This window comes from Macrotis lagotis, chromosome 2 (genome assembly GCF_037893015.1).
Source record: "Macrotis lagotis isolate mMagLag1 chromosome 2, bilby.v1.9.chrom.fasta, whole genome shotgun sequence".
NCBI lineage: Eukaryota > Metazoa > Chordata > Mammalia > Peramelemorphia > Peramelidae > Macrotis > Macrotis lagotis.
Window position 1 is genome coordinate 201652733 of NC_133659.1, and position 25630 is coordinate 201678362.

Consider the following 25630-nt stretch of genomic DNA (forward strand, 5'->3'; position numbering starts at 1 on the left):
GAAATTATGTAATTTATAAATATGCATGTGAATGGATGTTGAAAAACTTTCATTACATGTAATTGGAAAAATAAAATAAAATATCTATTGTGAAAAAAAGATTAAGAACCCTTTTTCTAGTCTAACCCCCTCATTTTATAGACGAATAAAATTATCTTCAAGGAGGTTGTGATTTCCTAAAGTCATCCAGATTGTAATCAGTAGAGGTGAGTTTTGGACTCAGGGCCTCTAACTTCAGATTCACTGTTTTTTCATTGTGCCACAATTTCACATTGTAGTACATAAACTGTACTTAAAATATCTCAGCATAAGAGTAAAAAAATCTATTCTCATCTTTTAATTCAAAAAGTTTTGAACACCCACAAGGTACAAAGGTATTACAGAATTCTGCTTGGGGTAGATAAAATGATTCTGTAGGTTTGGAACAGAGCCTGAATTTTCAAAACAGAAAACAAAGCCCAAAAACTTGGCCAGTGAACTTTTTTGATTCTTGGAAAAAGGCTAGAATGGATTATTAAAAAGTTGTAAGTGAATATCTAGGAAAAGAAGTGATGATTTTATAGAACAAGTATAGTTTCATCAAAAATAGGTTTTGCCAGATAATTTTCTTTTTTTTTTTTTGTTATGGTTACCAAACTAGTAGATCAAGGGAATACTATAGATACAATTAGTCAGGTTTTAGCAAAGTGTTTGATTAAAATATCTGATATTGTCCTTTTGGAAAATATGGAAAAATGCAAATTGAATTTAGAACTCAAAGACTAGTCAGTATCTGCTTGCAGGAATCCTCTGATAGGTCCTGTGATCATTCATATTTTTATTAGTGACATAGGAGTCAAAATTACTCTGTAGAACTTGGAAAAATTCAAAATTCATCAGGAGGAACCAGAAGTCAGGAATTTCAAGTGAAATACTGAAAAAAGTAGGAAGGAATGATGCTTTATAGAACTAGATCTCAGATTACACTATAAAGTGGTAGTGTTCAAAACTATTTTATAGTGTTTCAAAAATAGAAAAGTTGATCAGTGGAACCAATCCAGAAGCAGGCAAACCTTTGTGGTATAATATTTGATGAACTCAGAGATTCTGACTAATGGGGTAAAGACTCATTCCTTATTCAACAAAAACTTCTGGGAAAGCCGAACCTCTCTTTTTTTTTTAAGGTTTTTGCAAGAAAAATGGTTAAGTGGCTTGCCCAAGGTCACACAGCTAGGTAATTATTAAGTGTCTGAGACCAGATTTGAACCCAGGTACTCCTGACTCCAGGGCTGAACTTTATCCACAATGCCACTTAGCCGCCTGCTGAACCTCTTTCTTGAATGTGTATGGAATGAAATATCCATAAAGAGGAAAGCAGAAAGGATTAGAAAACAGAATCTAATAATGTTATTTATAACAAATATATTTGAAATAGAAGGTGTACTAGAGTTAAAATAATTTAAATTACTTTGTTTCAACATAATTATCTATCATGCCTCTGCAGAAATAAAAAGGAGGTGGAAATCATGATCTCAGACAAAAGAAAAGCAAACAGGGAAAATACATTTTACTAAAATGTACATAGACAAGAGCAGTGTTGTTTGTTGTCCATTAGTTGTATTTGTCTTTTTGTATGGATACTGAGTTGGTTTGCTTTTTCCTTCTCCAATTCATTTTACACGTGAGGAAACTGAAACAGACAAGGTTAAATGACTTGCCCAGTGTGACATGGCTAACATGTGTCTCAGATCAGATTTAAACTTGGATATTCCTGATTCCAAGGCCAGTATTCTATCCACTGTGCCACCTAGCTGCTCCATGTACTGAAAAAAAATACACACACATACACACACAAATGGAATAGCATGTAAATTATTAAATAAAAAACCAAATGAATTACAAGAGGAAATAGTTATTTGAAAGTATAATAGTGAGGAAAGAGTTCATAACTAAATAAGAGATAGAGAAGTTTATAGGAGATAATGTGGATAATTTTAGATTGCATAAAATTAAAAAGTCTTTTCACAAACAAAACCAATGCAGCCAGAAATTAGAAGAAAAAGAGGAAAATGGAGGGGGGGAAAATCTTAGCAAGTTTCTTGGATAAAAAAGTTTCATTTCTTAAATATATGGATAACTGAGCCAAATTTATTAGACTAGGAGTCATTCCTTAATTGATAAATAGTCAAAGAATATGAATTTTCAGAAGAAGAAATCCAAGGTATCAAACTAAAACAACAAACTAAACAACTAATAATTAAATAGAAATTAAAACAATTCTGAGTTATCATACCTGACAGCATATCTGTATGATTAAAAAAGACTGTTCCGGAGACTTATTTGGAAGCATATCCTTTCAATCTATGCAAACTGTTTCTTTTTTTTTTTTCTATGCAAACTCTTTCAACCAGCAGTACTGCTAGTAGGAGCAATGTATCCCAAGAAGATCAAAGAAAAAGAACCCAAGTGTATAAAACTATTTATTGCAGTTCTTTTTGTGGTGGCAAAGAATTGAAAACTTGACTGATAGCCATCAATTGATGAATGATTGGGCAAGATATGGCATAATTTTTTTAGTCATGTCTGATTCTTTGTGACCCCATTTAGGTTTTCTTGGCAAAGACACTATATTCATTTGTCATTTCCTTCTCTGGTTCATTTTACAGATGAGAAAATGGAGGGAAATAAGGTGAAGTAATTTGCCTAAGATTCCATAGCTAGTAAGTGATTTGAATTCAAGAAGATGAGTTTCAGACCTGGCACTCTATTCACTGCACCACCTAATTGTCCTCAAACTGTTGTATGTGAAAGTAATATAACACTGTTTTGCTATAAGAAATTATAAAGGAGATCATTTCAGGAAAATCTGACAACACTTATAGGAACTGATGATGAAAAATGAATTGAGCAGAGCCAAAAGAATTTACACAGTAACAACAAAATTGTCAGACTTAGTACTTGATTGATACACTGATCCATCACAATTCCAAAGGACTCATGATAAAATATGCTGTGTCCATATAGAGAATTGATAGACTCAGAGTACAGCTTAAAGAATATTTTATTCTCTTGGGTAATGGGGAATGTTATACATGACTTCAAATATGTAATCAGTATTGTATTTCTCAATGGGTTTGGTGAAAGGTGGGAGAGAACTCAGAACTGGGAACAGGGAAGAATAAAGATGTCTCTGTACTTTATAAAAAAGGCTTAGATCTCAAAGAGATAAAAGAGTAAACTGGATCCATATATATGAAAATATTCATAGAAACACTTTGTTGTGGCAAAGAACTGGAAACAAAATGGGTTTCCATTAAATCAGGAATGACTGAATAAATTAAAGTTTTAAATTTAGATTAATTATTGACTTCATAAGTACAAGAAGAGAGAGGATCCCTGTTTAGGCAAAAGTTATCTGAAAAAAGATCTGAAGAACTTCAAAATGAATATTAGTGTGTAATGTGATAGCCAATAAAATCCTTGGACTACATTAAGAGAAACATAATTTCCAAGAAATAAGTATTTATTCCAAGAGCACTGGCTCTGGAGTCAAAATGATGCTTGCTTTTGATACTTACTATCTTATGTGACCTTGGACAAATCACTTAGACTCCCTGGCAAATGAGGTAATTGGACTAGAAGGCCTTTGAGACCCTTTCCAGCTCTTGATCCTTCTCTGGCCAAATCACATCTAGAATATTATATTCATTTTGAGGTAGCACATTTACATAAAGAAATTGATAAACTGGAGAGTGTCTGAAGGGGGCAGACAAGATAGAGACTTGAGTCTTATGCCACTTGGGAAAACTGAAGAAATTTGGGCTTTTGTATTGCAGAAGAGAATAATTGAGGGTATATGATTATTTTCAAGTTTTTGAATAGACTCATACTATTTGGTCCCAGGAATCAAAAAAAAAAAAGTGATGAGTGGAAGACACAGAAAGGTAAATTTAGGTGTGATGTCAGTAAAAATTGGAATGTTTGAGGAAGTAGTGGGTTCCTTCTTCTTGAAGTTATTCCAGCAAAAAGGTTTTATTATGACTTTCCAAGCATATTATAGTGAGTATTCTTTTGATTTTGGAGTTGAACTAGATGGACCCTCAAATGCCTTCCAGTTCTGAAATTCTATGATTCTGTGACTTTCCCTATTCAATTCCCATATCACCACTGATAGCATCACTTTCCATTCTATGTCCTAAATCCTGAAGTATTCTTTTCTTTCAGCTGCTACTTCTAGCCTCAATTCTGCAACTTTTGTTTTCTTTATGGTTAAATAACCAGTAACTTTTTCTCCTCACTTCTGTAGCCTGGATGGAGCATCACTAGTCAGAGATGATTGCCAGACATTGTCCAGTCATGCTATATTCCTGAGATCCCACTGATAGTAACCAGCAATCAATGAATTAAGTAAAAATTCCTGTTTCCCAACTGCCTTCATCTATGATTACATCCCTTCCTATATCCAGCACTTGCTAAGGACTCACCTGCTTTTCATCCTTGTTTAATTTTTATTTTTTTAATCAGTAATTTACAGCAGAACAATCTACCTACTTAAAATCTACCTCTAAGAGATCTATCACAAGGTGGTTAATCTCAGACCCATCAGTTTACCTTGAATGTTCTAGTATTACCTACACTTAAAAGCACTTGTTATTGTTTCCTATTCTGTATGTTGTTCAGTTCAGTTTAGATACATGGATTATATTTTTTTCCTGTATTCTTACCATGAAATTATGAGTTCCTTATGAGCCTGTTTTCCTATCTGTAAAATAGACAATAGTTTTATATTTCCATCCTAGGGTTGTTGTGAAGATCATATGAGATATGTATATAAAACCTTCTCAAATATAAAATGCCACTATATAAATGGTACTTATCACTATTAAAGGATATTCCTTAAGCCCTTATTTCATTTTCAAATGAATTCTCTATGAATAATGTTAAGATAAGTCACAAAGAAATGTCTAAAAAAGGCAGGTCCTTCACTTGTCTTCTTATCCAATTAGCATAGAATTCTGATTCTTCAAAAGATGGATATGACTTGAGACCAGTACCTATGACTCAAAATTAGTGATATCAGTTTCTGATTCAGGCATTAGTGTCAAACCATTCCTATAGGGTATGCTTTATACTAGAGCTTCCAAAAAAAAAAATTCAGTCATTAACTGATGCCAGAATCCAGTTATCTTGCTGGAAATAAAATTTGGCAGCTTGTTAAACCAGCTCCTATAACTGTATCCTTTTTTATAAAATGAAAGATGATTTCTTCATTTTTACTTTCTCTTTTGTGTGTGAGTAAAGATGCCTGTAGAATATATATTTATATGTAAAGACACATAAACACTCATACATAGATATGTGTGTGTGTGTGTATACACACACACACACACACACACACACACACACACATATATATATTTAAGATCTAGGCTCTGAAAGCAACCTAGTTAGCTATTGAAGACCTTTGAACTGAAACTACTTCCCAAACTTACCACTGATCTTTTATTTGCCAAATTTGATGATCTTTTCCCAGTCCCCATCCTTCTTGACTTCTCACTGCATTTGACACAGATAATCACTCTCTCCTCTGGATTTTGTGCGGTTTGTACTCCTACCACTTTGAGTATTCTCTAACCATTTCTTCTCAGTCTCCTTTGCAAGTTTATCATATTATATATATATATATATATATATATATATATATAGAGAGAGAGAGAGAGAGAGAGAGAGAGAGAGAGAGAGAGATATATACAGAGAGAGAGAGAGAGAGAGAGAGAGAGAGAGAGAGAGACCCTATCAATGTTCGTCAAGGTTCTGTCCTGGACCTTCTTTTCTCTCTACATTCTTAATTAGTAGGTCCATGTGTTTAATTTTCAACTCTATGCAGATGGCTCAGAGCTAAATATTCAGTTCTAGTTTTTCCCTTAAATTTCAATTTCATATCAACAGCCTCCTATTGGATGTTTCAAATTGACTGTCCCAGAAACATCCCAAATACAACATGTCCAAAATAGAATTTAATATCCACTTCAGCTAGTTTCTCAAGATCCTTGACTCACTCTCCCTCAATCCACATTGTTCATTCAGTTGCCACATCTTAGGGTTTCTCTCTCATCTTTCTTAACACAGCAGCCAAACTTTTAGTTCAGGCCCTAATCACTATTTGCCTCAATTATTGCAATAGCCTTTCAATTGATCTACCTCTGCCAAAAGTCTCTCCGTCTTTCTTCCACAGAGTTGTCAGAGTAATTCTTCTTAAGACTGATCATGTTACTTCTTGCACAGTAAACTCCAGTGGTTCCCTATTACCTCTATGATCAAATATAAACTCTTCTGTTTTAGCTTCAATGATGCAGCATAGAAAATTGATAAGAGAACTGACCTCAGAACTAGGAAGATGTAGGTTAACATTTTCTCTAATACATAATGGTTGTGTGACCTTGATCCAACACACTTAATCCCTCAGTGTGGTATGTAATTTTCCATGTAAATTGCAGAGGAAGTGATAATCTGTATTGTATGGTAGGAATTTCCTTGATATCAACCCTGTCTACTTGCTCAGTTTGGGTGTGCCTTATGTGATTCACCTGTAGCAAAGTGGAGGAACATTTCTATTCCTTCATAGTGTTTCATCTTGCTGGGCTGCCATAGTTCAGGAATCTTATCATCAATCCTAAATTTGGTAATAAAGTTGAGAGAGAGAGAGAGAGAGAGAGAGAGAGAGAGAGAGAGAGCGAGCGAGCGAGCATAGTATGGTGAATAGAGAGTTGACTCAGAGTATTCACACTGTTTTACAGAAAAGAAGCCAAAAGTAAAGTCAGTAAGGCAGTGACAATGTATTTCTTGGTTAATAAGGAAAAAAAATAGAACTATCTTATTGCAGGAAGAGATATATATATATATATATATATATATATATATATATATATATGAAATTGGCTAGCTTTATTGTACAATTTTTCTCCCTAGTTAACTACCTGATAATGAAATGAACTCATTATATTTAGTGCTTTAAAAAATATTTTTTGTTGCTAGCTATTTCCCAGAGCCAGAATGCTGATTTGCTCTGGGTAGTACTGCTGTGATATCCTCTGCTTCTTTGTTTCAGATTTTGGCTGGGCTTTCTTTCCCTGTTTGAGCTTCTAAAGGACTCTGGACTCAGGGTCTGAACCTGTGCTTATGAGTTGGTTTTTTTTTAATTTCAGAATGAAATAGGGAAGGAGAAAAATCAGAAATTGAAATTGAGGGCTGTTAGAATACAAAGAAAATAAGTAGCTTAAGTTCAGTTTCTCAGTTAATATATAGCTTGACTTAGGTTCACCATGTAGTAACAAGTTCATGGATCCTTATTTGGGTCTTAGAACAGCAAACTGTATATTTTCCACAAATACTCTTGAGATCTGAAATTCAGCATTCTATCCTGTATTTTTCTTTTTATTACAGATGAACAAGAGGCATTGAATTCAATCATGAAAGATCTGGTGGCTCTCCAGATGGGCCGACGTCACAGGTTGCCTGGCTTTGAGACCATGAAGAACAAAGATACTGGCCACCAAAATAGACAGGTAGGTGTGGTCCTGACAGGATTTGATGACCCCTTAGCACAAATTTGCCTTTGAGGCAGGAATTGTGAGGTGAAGTCAAGAGCTTCTCTTTACTTTTGTACTTTTGACCAGAATGGTAATATCCCATTTCTCTTCCCTCCCAAACCCTTACATCCTAGGCTATTAGTAAGTGATAATCTCTGCTAGAAAAGGTGAAGTGTTTTAAGACCTTTGGACATTCAACCTTTGGGGGCCCCCAGTCATAAACCATAACATTATGTCTCTGATTCCCATAGCATCTTTCATATTCATCTATGAAGAGATTAGAATAAATGGATGAACCAGAAATTACTATAAATGTCTTTCAATTTTGCTTTGTGGGTTAACTGGCAAATTGTCTATTCTAGGTTGACTTTCTTTTCAAATCAGGATGTATACAGTCAAATTAGTTTATTTAAAATTTCATATTGACACATATAAACTTGGAAAGATAAATTTCCTGCCTAAGCATATGTTCCAAAAGACAATTTAGTATTATTTTTTCATTATCCTTACTATATTCTCCCTCTCTTCTCCTATTAGAAAGAACTACTATTTTTTTTTTCAGAAACATTTAAGCCTAAGTGATGATTAAAGCCTCATGCTCATCTCCAATGTCTTCTGGCTATTACCTAGACACTTTTTTACCATAGAAAAGGAGTAATGAGGAAGATTTCTTCTTCTACAGAGCAGATCAGATATTATATGCCAAAATAATTCAACAAATATGTGAATTCATGGAATGTTCAATTAAAGATTTAATTCACTTTAAATGATTTCCTCAGACTTTTTAAGGAGTTCTTTTGACTCCTGGGTTGGGTAGATAGAACTGTAGTCACCTCCTCTCTAAGGCCATTGAATATAATGTCCCCACAGTATTTTCTAGCTTTAGAAATGTTAAGGAGTCTAGAATCTCATAGCCTAATTCAGTATATAACTTGATAGGGATATTTGGTTATAATGTAATTTTTATTTTTTTTATTACTTTTGTGCTTCTTTGGAATTAGACTCACTTTTGTACTTCTTTTCCAAACCATCTTGCTTGTAGCCTTCTATACTGTCTAATTGTTTGGGAATCTCCCCTTTATGACTAGTGGATGTTCGAAGTACCATTTAAGAAAAAAACATTCTGCCAGAATAAGGCTCCACTATCAGTCTTGGAGTTAGTAATCTCACTCCTTTTCTAATGTCAACTATCTGATGCAATGCTATCTAGCTACTGTCCTAAAAATAGATAAAATCAAATGAGAAACAGCTACTTATTGAAAAAATAAAAGCTTTTCTGAGTTTGGAGCTTTTTTAGAATTTGGGTAGGAAGAAAGACACATTTTAAGAAATGTATGTGATTAGAGCTAAGAAATCATTATGAGGCAAGCCCTGATGTAGCTTTACTAGGTCAGAGAGACCTGCTAAGTTTTTTGGTTTTTTTCTTCTTCAGTTGAGTGAAGTCATTGGTTGTTTTTTCAGCTGCTTGTGAAGGCAGAAGGTCAGTAAAAAGACTGATCCTGGTGATTGCTGATGAAAAGATGTAATTGGGAAATAATCCTACTGCATGGTCTTAACCTCTGAGAGACACCACGGTTTATCTATGTAACAATTTATCTTTCATTTAGTTTATTTAATTTTATGGAAGATACAATTGTATTAACAATAGGGTTTTTTTTTTGTTTTTAAAGAAAAAACATAACAGCAGCACCTCAGCCCTCTTGAATAGCCCCACAATAACAACGAGCCCATGTGCAGGGGCCAGTGAAGAAAAGAAAATTTCGGTAAGAAACCATATTATACTTTAACTGACATAAATTTTCGTAAAATATCTATTAGTGATATTAAGGTTAGAAGACTGATGAATTGATTTCCTCAACTTTTTTTAATGGTGATGGTTAGATTACTTACATCCTGTTTTCAGTAGATAACAAATCTCTCTTTGATGGTATTCAGTTACGTTGTTGTTGAGTTGTTTCAGTTGTGTCCAACTCTTCATGACCCCATTTGAGGTTTTTTTGGCAAAAAAAATTGTAGCAATTTGCCATTTCCTTCTCCATCTCATTTTCAGATGAGGAACTGAGTCAGACAGAGTTAAATGATTTGCCTAGGGCCACCCAACTAGTAAGTATCTGCAGCCAGTTTTTTAACTCGGTTTCTCTTGACTCCAGGCCCAGTGCTTCACATAGTGCCACCTAAGCTGCCTTGTTTAGTTACACAATCTTTATAATTGTTACTGAATTTAAGGAAGCTACCTAACTGGTGAAGAGACACTCAAAATTTAAAAAGTAAGGTCTATTTATTTTGTATATTTAATGTATTTTCATAGGATATTTTTCATAGAATCATATTCTAATACCTCCTTATGTTGTGGAGGTGAACTTGAGTTCTCCAGATTATGCTAGTGGAAGACAAGCTCTAGAAGGTTCTATCATGCTAGAAGTGCAGTTCCTGCAACAAATGAAATCTGGTTTCCTAGAATCTGCCCACTTAATTATGAAGCAGCTTGTCATCATTAGACTTAATTTCCTGGCCACAGTAACCTATCAAACAAAGAAAAATACAGAGTAGCCTTTATTTAAAAAAGCACAAAGTATAAATTGGCCCTTCCACTTTCTAAATTGCCCATAGTAAAGTATCAGAAAAGGGGATAGAAGATGCTAAGAGTTACCACAGTTTTCAGAGAATTTGCAAACTTTAACTTAGCTGTTTAGTGTAATAAATGTGAAATCATTGTCCAGTAACTAATGGGTAGGTCTACTACTTGAGGAAATGAGGTTACTCTCAATATTTTTGATATAAATGAAACTTGCTAAATAGTGGCAGCTCAATGAATTGATGTACCATAGATTCTCTTTGGAAAGGGAAATAAGAGAATTAGTAAAGTGGATTTAATCATGGTCCCATGGACAACAAAAATATCATTTCATAGAATTGATCAGTTATCTCATAATGCATTGCTCATAAGTGTTTGCAAAAAAAGACCACTATGAAAGTAATTCTATTGTATGATTTGTAGTAGAAAAATTCTATTAAGAAAGATTTCAATAAGATCTTCCATATTAAATTGTCATATATTTTGATTCTTGGTGACTTCAATTATAGTAATCTTTATGAAGATGAAAAACAGTTGAGAATGGAAAGAAATACATTTAAAAATATGGATTAGTAAAACTATGGAGAGAGGTACTATACTATTCAATTATTACTTTATTCAATAGCATGACTAAAAATAGCATTATATTTTAACAGACAAGAAATGAGTTGTTAATAATGTGATCTTTGTTCTTAAATCATCTCTATGTAGAACATTTAGTCAACCAACTCTTGACTTAGTTGAAAAAATATCATGTGGATAGTGATGGCAGTCATATACCACATTGGTTTAATATATCGTCTTATTTGGATATCTTTATGGAGAAGAGTATTAGAAGGTTTAGCATAAAACAGAAAGATACAGTAGATTTTTTTTTGTTTTTTTTTGTAAGGCAAACAGGGTTAAGTGGCTTGCCCAAGGCCATGCAACTAGGTAATTATTAAGTGTCTAAGACCGGATTTGAACCCAGGTACTCCTGACTCCAAGGCCAGTGCTTTATCCAGTACGCCACCTAGCCGCCCCTGATACAGTAGATTTTTTTAAAAAGCAAAAACATTTGAAAGAGTGAAAGGTACAATTAAGCAAAGATATCCTTTTTTCCTTTTTTTTTTGTTTTTTTGCAAGGAAATGGAGTTAAGTGACTTGCCCAAGTCACACAGCTAGCTGGGTAATTATTAAGTTTCTAAGGTCAGATGTGAATTCAGGTCCTCCTGACTCCAGGGCCAGTGCTCTATTCACTGTGTCACCTAGTTGCCCCCTAAACAAAGATATCCTAAGGGCATTTAAAATTTTTTAAAAGTGAGAGTGGAGGTAGGGTAGAACAAACTGGAAAAAAAAAAGAAAAGGTCTTCAAATATTTTGTAAAAAACTTTTCACCATCAAAGACAGAAGATTCATTACATTTGACTTTATAGAGGAGATAGATGCACTGAAGAGAACAAAGATGAGAAAATCAGCTAGATTAGGCCAAATCTTCATAGAGTTACTTTTTTACCTTTGGCTTAAAGCACCATCTTCTGCATAAATCTTTTCCTGATCTCATCCAAAAAGCTATAATGTTTCCCTCCCAAGTTGCCATAGATTTAACTACTTTTTAACAAATATACGTACGTATTTATTTACTTGATATTTATGTAGCATATATTTAAATATATTATTGTTGTCTCCTTCAATCGAATGTTAGCTCATGGAATGATTTAACTCATTGTAGTTGTTTCCCCTCCTTAACACAATGCTTGGCACGTGAGATCTTAAAAAAATACTTGTTGATTGGTAAATTTTTGCCGTGGGTGATAATAAAATTGTGAGAACATTGAAAAGTGAATTCCCAAAGGAGGAAAAGATACTGAAGGTGTGTGTGGAGGGGAAATGTGAGCTTTTATTAATATTTGGTGGGAAAGCAAAAAGGAAAAAAAAATCTGAATTACTAAGCTATATAGCTACTTCCCTTCTCTAATAAGTGTTTCACAGGAAGATTTTGTCTTTGATTCTGGAGGTGTTATGGAGCAATTAGAACTTATTGAATTGGGGGAGGTGATATAGTCAGACCTGTGCTTTAGTTAGATTACTCTGACAGATCAGTGGAGGATGGGATGGAATGGGGAGAGACTTGTCAGAGAGATCAACAGTAGGCAACGATGAGAAGGAAAAGTCCAGATATGAGGTAATGATTGTATGTACTAGGCTGATAGCAGTGTCAGAGATCAGAAAGAGGCATGTGCTAGAGACTTGGAAAAGGTTAAAAAAGAATAAACCTTGGCAGTAGATTGGGGAGTAAGAGAAAATGAAGAGTTAAAGATATTTAGATTCCAAGCCTGGAGGACTGGAAGGATGGTAGTGCCCTTAACAGAAATAGGAGGAGGGAAAGGTTTGGGGGAAATAGGAGCTCAGTTTTCTACATGTTGAATTTTGTGATATCCAATAGGTAGTTGGAGGTGCCAGACTGACAGTCAGCAGAGAGGTTAAGATTGAATAAGATAGTTTGAGAATCATTAATATAGAGATGGTAATTGAATCCCTGGGATGAGATTATTAAATGATTTAGTGGTAGAAAGAAAAGAGAAAGAGGATCCAGAACAGAGACCTGTGGGTACTTCACTGTTAGAGGTGTGACATACATGAAGAAATAGGAAAGGTGACTGGGAAGAGCAGTTAGGTAGGTAAGAAGAAAAGCCAGAGAGACTATTTTCCTGAAAACCTAGAGAGAAGAAAGTATCAAGGAGAAAATGGTGATCAGGAGTGTCAGAGTCTGCAAAGACGTCAAGGAAAAGGACTGAGGAAAAGATTATTCGTTTTGGCAATTAAGACATCATTTGTATGTAGTCCCTTGCCTGTAATAATTGTTCAAATATTTGCTGAATAATTGAATTTAATTGAAGCACAAATAGGGAAAAGGAAGAATATCCAGTTTCTGTTATATAGATCTTATCCCTTTCTTGTTGAGCAATTAGAGATATATTCTGAAATGCTCTTTTCCATTTGGTTATTTAATCCATCATGCCCTTTCTTAGTACATAGGGACAGTTGTTACTTATTAGTATTTATTGTTGTTGAGTAGGACAGGATACAAGTATCTATGAAGTCTGCGAGCTGATCCAACTTTCTAGGAGCCTTCCAACCAAGCCCAGCAGTCATTCATACAGTTAAGAGGACTCCTTTCCTTTTCTTTGGCTAGAGGGAGCCACTTTTTAACCCCTGCTGTAGGAGCATAGAGTAGTGAGCCAGAACAATTTCAGTCCTCACTGGAAGAGCCTCAAACTCCAAGTCTTCTCCCATTTGTTAATATGCAGTGAATTTACAAAGACAGTCAAGCTATCTGGGAATATATTGTCTGGTTCTGAGTTTAGGTCCTAATAAAAGCATGTACAGAATTTTTTTTTTAAAGTCATGAAAACATTAAGCATTCTTTGCCTTACAGTAGGGTGCTGTCCTTTAGGACAAATTCTGGTTAATCTGATCTTTGAAACTTGTAGAGATAATAACCTAAATGCTAGTAGTTCCAATAGGAGAGAAATCTGTCATCAACTCTGCCAGTTTATTTCCTCTTATTTGCCTTGAATCTTTCTCTGTGGGTAAGGACTAAAGCAGAAGAAACTATCTCTTATTTGCCAAGAGAGGGACTTGCTAGCTATCTTTCAAGGGTTGAAAGTATACTTGTTCTGCTTGACTCCAAAGAGCATTGCTAGGAGTAGGGTATCATAGAAGTAAATTGAGATTTAATGTGAAGAAAAACTTCTGAACAATTAGAGGTATCCAAAAGTGGAATGGACTGCCTCGTGAATAAGTAAAGCTGTGATGGACATAAGGGATAATGTGGGGAAAATCTTTGCTTAGGTTCTGGATAAACTAAATACCCTCCAAGATCCCTTCCAACTCCTAAAAACTGTGATTCATTGTATTATTCATTTAATTGGCATCTCTTTCAGACAGACTAATGAACATTTATTAAAATTAAAATTTTATTTTCAGTGCTCCTTTTTAAAAAAGATTTCTTTTCCTTCTCTGAAATTCATCATCTTTAACATGAGTCCCAGAGTTTTGTGGGAGACTAAAAAATGTATACTAAAGATAATAAGGAGAGGCAGAACCAGAAATTGGATGAGAGTAGATAGTGGCTTCCAAGAAGAAGAGAGAAATTTGAACTTTTTCAGATCACAAAACATAAAATTATGTTTTTGATTTGCAATTTTGCAAATACGGTGACTAAAATAGTCATACCTTTTTACCCAGAGCTTTTATCTCTAGGCATGACCCAAGAAGATCACTGGTAAAAGAAAAGGAACTTCATAAAACATATGAATGATAAACAGTGATCTATTCAGTATTTCTCAGATTTCTCTCCCACCAGCTCTCATCATTTCCCCAACTTTATGCTGAGATTTGGAGAATTTGAATGGCATTTCTCCATAGCAACTTCATGACATTAGTGGACGTTCTTTGTCCTACCAATCATTTATTTAATTGAGACCCTCATACTTTATCCTGACATCGTTCTCTATTACTTTGTCCATATGATTCCATATGGATATTTTCCATAATGTTCCAAACATTACAGTTAATCTAGTCAGACCACATTTTTGAGGAAACTGATATTTGGGTTAAATGACTGATCTAAAATGACCTAAAAATCTATACAGCTAATTGTGGCGGAATTAATATTTGTACCCAGATCCTCTAATTCTAAATCCAGTGTTCTTTTTTATTTCATCACTTTTGTGGCTGCTTTTATATATTCTCTCACACCAAATTGGCTGGGCAAGGAGTCTAAATTCTTACACTATGACCTCTCCCAGGTGACTCAGCACCTCCCACTTTTGTGTTGTCTCCATTAGATTGTGAACTCCTTAATGGTGGGAACTGTCTTTTGACTTTCTTCTTTCCTTATTTATAATTCTTAACACTGCTATGCTATGAGGAATAGAAATGAAATGTAACACATAGTCTCAGTATCTGTGAACTCTTCTGACACAATGAGACATACATGAAGTATTTAAGCAACAACATAGTAAATCACTATGCCAAAATATGTGGTACAGATAAAGAATGTGAAGGATCCTAATCTGATTTCCTACCACATTCTTTATTTTTATCAAAATTCTTTGAACTGGAGTCACTGGAAAAGGTTGGACTTAAACAATGCTTGAAGGATTGATGGGACTTATAGAAGTAGAAAGAAGAGGCAGTATATATTTTGGATGGTTGAACAGCAAAAGCAAACACATAAAGAAAGAAGTAAGCAAGTGAAAGAGGAGTCAGGGTTTTAGGGTTTCTTTTTAATAGGCAGCTAGCAGTAGGATTGATAAGTCGCAGGTAGGATGAGTTTTGAGTTGCTAGTCAATAAGCAATAAAGAATTTTTATTTTTCCTTGCAAATGTGACATAGAATAGTGCTTACTTAGTTTGTGCCCTCATCTAGAAATGGATTATTTTCCTTAATTTTTAGAGGGAAGTCTTTTGTAAGAGATTTGATATATACTAATCCGTTCTAGAAATGGGAGCCAAATGAAATTCCAATTCCTTAGCTTATAGGTTGAAAGAAAATGAACAAAATGATCCAGGCCTCAAAGGATACACAGTTGCATTGATGTCATTCAAATTAGAATATGACAAATAGGGATATTTGCATGATACTCCATGCCTAAGGAGAAGGAGGAGGCAGTGGCAAAAGAAGCTTTTATTTGCAGACAATAAGAATCTTCATGTCACCCTCTTGTCTCATTGAGACAGTATGAATAGGTGAGATTGACTTCCTAACAATAATACCTCATTTTCCCATTTCATACCTAGTCTTTCCCTGCTGGCTTCCTTTCCTTCCAGACTTCCCAAAGTTCTTCAGCTTGCTGTTTGTTGACTTCATCAGTTTCTGCCTCTGCCTCTATCTCACGTAAGAGCAGTTTTCCATCAACTTTTCCACGAACTCATCCAGAAAGAGTGGTGTTTCTGAGATTTTTCCCAGTTCTCCTATTTAAGCTCTATATACATTGATATATGAGAGAAGCTTCAGCTGGCTGTTCTGCATCCTCACGTGGAAGACACCCTATTTTCCTCTGCCTCCTAGAGTTCATTTCTTTTTTTGGGATAAAGCTTCAGCACTGTCTTCTGCAGGAAGTCTTGTTTTATCCTCTCTACCTGCTACTTCCCTCTTTCCCAAGGAGTACCTTGTATTTTACTACTTTATACATATTTGTGTATATTTACTTTATATTTGTGCTATATGCATGTATTATAAGTATTTTTCTACTTTCGTACTTTAGATTTTAAGTTCCTTGTGAGGAGGGATTATTTCATTCTCTGTGCTTTGTATCCCAATACCTAGTACCAATGTCTGGAACATGATCCTTGCTTAATACAAAAGTGTTTATTGATTAATTCAGTTATTTGTTTGACATTTGAATTGTTGCTACTAGGAGGTACAGTACTTACATTTGTGTACTAAAGGAAAAAGAGAACTGCTTTAGAAAGTTTGATATCTAGATTAAATATTATCATTTCTATAAGGAGTGATACTGCAGGGATGATATTAGGGATATAAACAAGAAAACTTCTTTATTTAAGAGATCTACTCTCTTCTCTTGGGAAGTGTCAGTATCCCTTGACATTAGTTTACAATCAACTTCCCAGGCTTCTTTTGTACCTTTAAGGGAATTCTTACGTCCTAGTTCCTGGGGAAGGAGCCCTTAATATAAGCACACTTTGCCTCTTCACTCCATTTTTAACCACTCAGCTATACATTCTACTTACTTATATTTCTTTAGATTTCTAGACCATCATCTTTCTAAATTAATCACATTCCCCCCCTTTTCCCCCATATATTTTCCATTCTCATGCTTACATGGAATGTAGTAGGTGTCTAATAAGTGCTCTTGTTTTATCCTGTCTACTCATCTCTATGTCTCCTCAGTTCCCTGGTAGTCTTCCTTTCCTCTTTGTTTTCCTATATATCTCATTTTTTCTTTTTGTTATCTACCACTATTATTGTTGGTTGTGCTTTCTTTTCTGATCATGACTACTAAAATCATTTTAATAAATGATTATTATATGTAGGATATTATTCTTAGACACTGGAGTTAGTGGCAAAAATGGCAGTCATAGGTATACAGAAAAGTATTAGAAAAGGTAAAAAGGTAAGCTAGAGGAAAGATGCAGACCAAGAGTTCAGAAGGCAGTTCACTTTTTTTTTTGGCAAGGCAATGGAGTTAAGTGATTTGCCCAAGCTTACACAGCTAGATAATTATTAAGTGTCTGAGATTGGATTTGAACTCCAATTCTCTTGACTCCAGGGCTGGTTCTCTATATACTGTGCTACCTACCTGCCCAGACAGTTAACTTTCATTGGGGGAGGCAACAATATGGAGATGCCCCCATTCTAGCCAAAGGGGTACAAACACTATAAATGTGTTCAAGTGGCATATAACCTGTTGAGTTCAGGAAATAGTTTACATGGAAGAAAGAAAGGAAATAAGAATTTCTTAAGAACTTTCTAATACCTACAAATTTGTAGGTACTTTCTAAGTACCTTCAAATATTGATCTTTACAATAACCGTGAGAGGGAGGTACTATTATTATTATCCCCATGACTTGGCCAGGGTCATACAGCAGGCCCTTTGTTTCCTATCCCATACAGAGTATATAAAGGGGGGAGGTGCTGTGAATGACCCACCACTGGGGAGTTGGAAGATAAGAGTTTAACATAGGACCCTAGCAAGTAATTTAACAACTCTGGGCCTTAGTTTCTTGACATCTAAAATGGGTAATTTGAACTAAGTAATTCCTGAGGCCCCTTCCAACTGATATCTTATTTCATTATGAAGACTGATTTTAAAGTTAATTTTAATCAGATCTCACCCATGTAAAAATGTTAGGGGAAGAAGTTTGCAGCATGATGTTAGGGGAAGAAGTTTGCAGCATGATCTGATCTCATGTCTTGTCCCCTTGAAGTTATGTCAACTCTTGATTCTAGGTTGAAGGCTGCAGACTAGACTACTATAGTTCCATAGGGAAGGGCTTGGAAACTGCTACAGGAAAAGTTATTCTTGTTGGGAAGTAACATGGCATGGTTTCTGTCATAACCTGAAGGAACAGAAGGTACATAACTACTGTCCTGCCATGAAGGCAAAGAGTGAGCATATCATTCCAAGGGTCCTGGTAAGGATCACAGTCTTTGAGGTTAGCTTCAGATCTGGTAGTCTGGAGTGTTGGAAAGAGAATAAAATGTTTCTGGATGAACAGAAAGAGTTAACTTGTCCAGCTGGGCTAAAGGTCTAACTAGGACTTTTCTTATGAGTGTGCCTTTATGTATATTCCGGCAAATACATACTTGAAAAATCACCTGCCAAAATGTTTATCCCTAACCTGTTTTTCTCCTTTCCTTGGCAGAGTGACGTAAGGATCAAGTTTGAGCACAGTGGGGAAAGGCGGTAAGTTTCCCTCCTCCCTGGTAAACTGACACAAGTTTGGTAAAACTCATAGGACATGCAGTGCCCAAAGAAGCATGCCTTCCTAAGAGGAGTGGTCTCTGGATTCAGGGAGATAAGGTCCAAAAGAGTAGTACCTATACAGAAGTCTTTATAAGACATCATACAAGGAGTGGCTAGGTGGCATAGTGGATAAAGCACCGGCCCTGGAGTCAGGAGTACCTGGGTTCAAATCCGGTCTCAGACACTTAATAATTACCTAGCTGTGTGGCCTTGGGCAAATCACTTAACCCCATTTGCCTTACAAAAAAAAAAGACATCATACATTACTGATATGGCAACAGGAAGAGATTTTTTTTTTTTTTTTTTTTTTTTTTTAGGTTTTTGCAAGGCAAACAGTGTTAAGTGGTTTGCCCAATGCACAGCTAGGTAATTATTAAGTGTCTGAGACCGGATTTGAACCCAGGTACTCCTGACTCCAGGGCCGGTGCTTTATCCACTATGCCACCTAGCCACTCCAAGGAAGAGATTTTTACTACTATATTTTTACTTAAATTCTGCTTTGGTGAAATCTGGACCCAAGATTGCATTGTTCTTTTGTTAGTAGTTATGATTGAGGAGAAAGCCAAGACAAAGGCTGTGTCCAGTCTTACATGCATCCTGTCTTCAACATTCTCTTAGGCCTCATTGTTTGAGAAGATAAGACAACAGGGGTCTGCCATGTGATGGGGCCATTCCCACCACTGATTCAGAATCCCTTGTTTTGTTTGTGGTATCTACTTCAGAGTTAACTAATGCCAAAGCAGAGCCCTATAAGCTCATACAGTTCCCTCATACTAATATTATTAGTTATGGAAGGCTTCATAGATGTGACAAGGAAAAAGAAAGATTTCCTCTCTTTTCCTTAAGTTGTGAGAGAATCTTTTAGTGAAAGTTGTCAAATTTCTTTATGTAGCTGGGAGAAAGTCAACTTTTTGCACCTATAATAGGAAATGCTTTTTCTCCATTACTTTTATTTCAGTACTCTTGCATCATGAGATAAGGAAATGGTTTCTAATAATAAGAAACAGAAATGACCTTTTCTGGAACTCAATGTTGTAATGCTGTTTTGTGGGCTCCAAAAATTTCAGGTCCTAATACTGTTTGATGTCTCCTTTCTTTCTGTCCCCACCCCTCATCTCTTTCCCTGTCCTCCTTTTTCTCTCCCCATCTCTGATTCCCAACTTATTCTTGCCTTTTATTCCTTTCTCTCTCTTCCTCCCTCTCTCGCTCCCTCCTTCTAAGTTACTCTTTTTTCTGCCTCACTTCTCTTCACCACCTTATCCCTCCCTGGTAAGGCTCTTTGTACCTTTGAAGAGTCCAACTGAATTTCTGGGAACAATATTTTTCTTGGTGTAAAAGATCAATTCCCGTTAATTGTCAGAGCCATATGGTCTACTCTTGACCTGTATAATATAGTCATTGGTGGTTCTTTGCCTATTAACTGTCCAGACCACTTTGAAGACTTGCACACTCTTGGAATAGTTTCAGTTCTTTTCCTCCCTAAATTCAACAGAAACAATTAATGAGTGCATGTGACTGCATAAGGATGATGGACCAGTTCTTGTAAAAAAAAGCAAAAAACATGAAACTGTAAATTCTGGAGAAAGAGATGAATGACTTATTTTTAAAGTACTTCAATCACTAACCTGAATCATGACTGCTCTCTGATCTTAGTGTTGTAGCACCTATTGCAGGGTAAAAATGTGGCAGCCATTAAGTCTATGCCTAAGAAAAGCATGGTCATTGTTTCTTGCCAGTAAGCTGTCTTAATGCCTTCATGCCATGTTAGGGTTTTCTGAACTCAGACCCAGCATCTGATCCTGATGCTGTTTGTTAGTAGCTCAGAAGGTAATTTTGTCACCTTAGCATTAATTTTTGTATTTCTGCCCAAAGTGTTTGAGAGAACTTGGAACAGAAAAGATTTTTCAGAAGAAAAATTGAATAAAAAGCTCATTTGTATGTGTCTAATTATGTAGTTATGCTTGCCTGAATTTCTCATTCCCAAAGAAGTATGCAGTTACAGTGAGCAGACTTTAACTGAGAATGTGAATGTGTGTTTTAGTATCAAAGAAACTGCCAGGTCTAACCACAGATATTTAAGGTGGTCAGGCAGGAATGGACTTCTGAAGTCCTGAATGGCAGGGATTTAATGTCATAGTTTTAAAAACTACATACTCTTTTTATGAAATTGTTTGTAGAAGCATTGAAATTTCAATGTTTATGTCTTATATTAGATTATATAGTAGATCTATATTATATTTCAATGTATATATATTTGAAGCCTTTATATAGAGCTTGAGTATATCAATGCCAGGTTCAAATGACCTTATGGCAAATGACTCTAGTCTCATGTATTGATTTCTTTTAAAATACATATATAGCTATTGTTTCTTTTTATATCACATAATATTTTATATCATTATATAGCATTCATTTATAATGAAGAATTTTTTTTAAAAAATAAGAAAGAGGGCAGCCAGGTGGCGCAGTGGATACAGCACTAGCCCTGGAGTCAGGAGGACCTGAGTTCAAATGGGGCCTCATATACTTAATAATTACCTAACTATGTGACCTTGGGCAAGTCATTTAATCCCCATTGTCTTGCAAAAGCCAAAAAAAAGTTTAAAAAAAAATGAGGAAGTGCTATAGGGCAAAACTAACAACCCATCCAAAAGTCTGAAATTATCTGCCCCTTCTCATATTGTTTCTTTAGAACCAATCTTGGTCATTATAATTTTACAACATTCAGTTTCATTTATTTTATTGTTAATCTTTCTATTTATATTGTTATAATTATCTTCCTGCTTCTATTTATTTCAGTTATAACTGTAAGTTCTGTAAGAAATAGGGAAGGGTGTTTTCCTACCCCCTGACTCTACTTTATCCAAGGCCTTTTTTTTATATTAGAGATATTCAGAATGTGAAAATATACCTTCAAGTATGTTTTATTGGAAACTTAATTTCTAACAGTAGTACTGTTTTAAGAATTTTGAAGGGGGAACAAGATTAGGGGGGAAATTGTAAAATTCAAAATAAATAAATAAATTCTTTTTAAAAAGAATATTGAGCAGGTATCTAATTCTTTTTTGTTTTTGTTTTTGCTACTAACAAACAGCATCAGGATCAGATGCTGGGTCTGAGTTCAGAAATGTCTATATTGATTAACAGGAAGCTTAAGATTAAAACATTCTTGGGCAGCTAGGTGGCGCAGTGGATAGAGCACTGGCCCTGGAGTCAAGAGTACCTGAGTTCAAATCCAGCCTCAGACACTTAATAATTACCTAGCTGTGTGGCCTTGGGCAAGCCACTTAACCCCATTTGCCTTGCAAAAAAAAAAAAGAATAAAACGTTCTTAATTGTAATAATCAAAGAAGAGTTGAGGAAAATATACCTCCCTTTTCCCTCTGCAGAAAGGGGATAAGAAGAGGAGGTTGGATCATATATCTTTCAGGAACCATTGATATATTGTTAATTTTGTTGAACTGCTTTTTCCTAGGCAGGGAATGGGAGAGGGATAAATTTTGAAGTGAAAACAATATAAGAACAAGTTATAAAAAGATTTTTCAAAGAATAATATAAATACTGTAGGTGAGTCAAATTTGCAGCGTCGCTACAAAAATGATGGAAAGTAACTCTTGAAAGGGAAATTTTAAGAAAATTTGTATTGTTTAGAAATCTAATCTAGGAGTCTTTTCTGAACATCAGATTACTCAAATGACAGGCATCTACAAAAAGAAGAGTGGAAAGGGCCTTTCAGATCACAGAGCTAGCTGACTTATCTAGTCAGCCTTTCCTACTCTTTACCACATCTTCTCCTTCTATATTTCCTATAATACTTGTGCCATTGCTTTTTAAGTATTGCAAGTGTGAATGGTATATTTAGACTTGGTGGAAAATTTGGGCCAAGCCTTAGTAATTGGTGTAGATAATCCAGAGACTGTGACAGTAACTATGTATACCACTGATCAGTCTAAGGCATGGATGAACCCTGTGAGAAGTGTGCATGTGGTGGCGGGGGAAGGGTTGAAAAAGAAAGAAGAAAAATAATTTATTCCTCTATATCTCAAATGCATAACTTATTGGGTCTTTTTCTACTTTTCAGAATTATACCATTTAGCCGCCCTGTGAGATTTGAAGATGTGGAACAGAAAGTGAAGACAGCATTTGGGCAACCTCTAGTTCTCCATTATATGAATAATGAGGTAAGAGAACAGAATGATGGCCTTGGGACCAGATGAAGACAGCTACTCATCTCTTTCTTCTTCCCCATTCAGATGAGGACTTTTTTTTTCTAGTTTTTCCCTTTCATATCTATATTTTCCTTCTTTAGAATCCATCTTCATAGCTCTCTCAGCAACTTGATTTCTGCTCTTTTCTCTAGGGGAGAAAATACAAGCATCTCCATTTCTCTCCTTCCTGTTCACAGTGGGTAGCTCTGACTCCCATGGTATGATCAAGGTCCTCTGAGTCTCCTTTAAGCTGTGTGAGGGGATCTTCATTCTTTCCAGCTTTGTGCACTGCTTCCAAGAGGAAAGGTGGGCTCAGTGTTGGGGATAGGGCAGCTTGTTGGGTAGAATCCTCATCTGAGAATCAGAAACGCAGGTTTCTGTGACTAGTGGAACTTTCATTTTGGGGGGGGGGGTTTGCAAGGCAGTGGGGTTAAGTAACTTGCCCGAGGTCACACAACTAGGTAAATATTAAGTCTCTGAGGTCGGATTAAACTCAAATTCTCCTGACTCCTGGGCCGGTGTTTTATCCACTGAGCCACTTAGCTACCCCTGGAACTTTAATGTTTGATGACTCACAAATAAATTTTCTATATTGTATTTTGTTTCAAAACTTTGTTTTAAGATTCTTCTGAAAACTATTCCCTACTCAACGTTGTGATCTTAACCTTTCAAATTCTCCCTTATTTACTTTTACTTCAGATTTAAGGGTTTGGTGGGAGGTCCCTCTTGAGATTTATCCTATTTTTGACCTTTTAATTCCTTCCCTGAAAGAAATGTTTGAAAAATGGCAACTCAGTTTTGATTGGTACATTGTATAACTAAATAAACTATTCATACAGTCTTGGAGTTTTCTGTGGTACAGAATGTCTGGGTGCCTGCAAGCTAAAAAGGTGAAACTGAAACAAAAGATACTTATTTCCAATATAAAGTGGAAAATTTACTGAATTCTTACTCTTTAACTTTGGATGGTCCTCCCAAGGAAGAAAAAAGCCTTACATTTGGGTCTAGTGGCAGATTCTGTCTCCTGCCTGAGGGCCAGCCTATTTAATCTCCAAATGGAGAGGCTCCTCACCAAGTTAACCATAAAAAAACTTTTCATAATTTGTCAGTCAAAGCAATTCTCACTCTTCTAGGTCATAGAACAGTTGCTATCTGTATCAAATGGAGAGAGAACCCACACCCACAAAATCACAGATCTGTTCAGGTACTGAAGTACAGAGCAGAGAGCTAATAAGAGCTGAATCGGGAGTCAGGTTGACCTTTATAGTTCCTCTTGAAGCATCTTTTTACATTATCAATCAAACATTTATTAAACAACTACTATATCCCATTCACAATATAAAGAAAAATAAAATAGTCCTTGCTCCCAAGGAACATAGGGTGTTTAAACTTACAAAAGCTTTATTAATTTGTTTGAAATAAACTAGACACTTTCTGTGTAATTTAGGCCAGTAAACCTAGGGCCAGGGATGATATTTTAAATTTGAAGTATAAGTATTTTTGTGTTTATTATAACATCAAAAATAGGATATATTGCCTTGAAATTCATGAAAATTCACAATATCAACTTTCCATTTTTTGATGGAATGAAAAAATGTAGAAACTCTGAAAAACATAATGAAATCTATTTTGAAATAGACTCCATGGTAGTAAAATTTAGTGAAAGAATAAATATTTAATTTAACCAAACAGAATTTGAATCAAGTTGAGAGAAATCCAGACTTTAGATTAAGTATTTAGACCATCAAAAGTCTCAAGTTAAATACTAAGACCTTTTTTTGGTGGGGGGGGGAAGGTGTTAGTATTCTGCACATAGTTTTGGGTCATGGTAGAAGAAGGTGGTTGATTGTGTATTTACATGTAAACAAAGATGAAACTAGACAGGAACAGTTAAGGAGGAGAGTGGTAATGTGGCAATAAGAGTTCATTTTTGAAAAAAATACAGTAAATATTCTGCATCAAATTTCTAAGGAAAGAAGGGAAGATTTTTTTCCCCAATCCTCATTGACTCCAGGGAAGAGAACTTTGTGACTCCTATTGATCTCTCTTACGTAAAATCAGCTAATATGCTACTAATAAGGAATTATCTTTTTCAATTCACATGTTGATTAAAATCCTCTATATCTCCAAAATTTCTATTAAGAATTACATTTTGGGGCCAGCTAAATGGCAGTGCAGAGAGCACTGGCCCTGAAATGAGGAGGACCTGAATTTAAATCCAGCCTCAGACACTTAATAATTACCTAGCTGTATGACTTTGGGCAAATCACTTAACCCCATTGCCTTGCAAAAACCAAATAAATAATTTTTTTTAAAGATAAAAAAAGAATTACATTTCTTAGTAATATTTTTCTCAGTAATATTAAAAAAATAATTTTGCTAACAAAGTGAATTCTTAGAATAGCAGCCACATTTGTATTCAGATTTATGTATAGAAAGACATTGTGAAGCCAAACATAAGCTATGTTTAGATTGTCTTTCATTTGGATGAGATTCCTCTTACTCCATTTATGTGAATGAGTAAGAGTTGACCATGGTTTTCACTTTAATTTTTTAGATCCCTTCACTATCTTACTTCTTTTCCTTCCATGCTTTTAAGCCCCCTAACGCCAGAGTAAAAATTTTTTTTTTTGCATCACAGATTCTCTTATTTCTGAATATATTCTTTCCTCATCTCTTCTTGATAAGGAAATGTCATGGAAATACAAGATTTTATCTCTACAGATGCTACCAAAGCATTCATAAGAATCATTTAATAATTGGTCTATGATTTTTCTTATTGTTATATGATTTTTTTCAAGG

The 25630-nt window shown here is 35.2% G+C and overlaps 2 protein-coding genes across 2 annotated transcripts in view; both read left to right on the plus strand.

The window, feature by feature from the left end:
* The window catches only part of DCAF7 (DDB1 and CUL4 associated factor 7), a 34636-nt gene extending 27196 nt beyond the window's left edge, over positions 1-7440 (plus strand). The window contains exon 7 of the mRNA XM_074220969.1: positions 7423-7440. Within this exon, the coding sequence (XP_074077070.1) occupies positions 7423-7440 (18 nt within the window). The remainder of the gene's footprint in view (positions 1-7422) is intronic.
* The window catches only part of MAP3K3 (mitogen-activated protein kinase kinase kinase 3), a 72549-nt gene continuing 53859 nt past the window's right edge, over positions 6941-25630 (plus strand). Inside the window, exons 1-4 of the mRNA XM_074224443.1 lie at positions 6941-7544; positions 9239-9331; positions 18520-18560; positions 22702-22801. Coding sequence (XP_074080544.1) covers positions 7449-7544; positions 9239-9331; positions 18520-18560; positions 22702-22801 — 330 coding nt within the window. The 5' untranslated portion in view covers positions 6941-7448. The remainder of the gene's footprint in view (positions 7545-9238; positions 9332-18519; positions 18561-22701; positions 22802-25630) is intronic.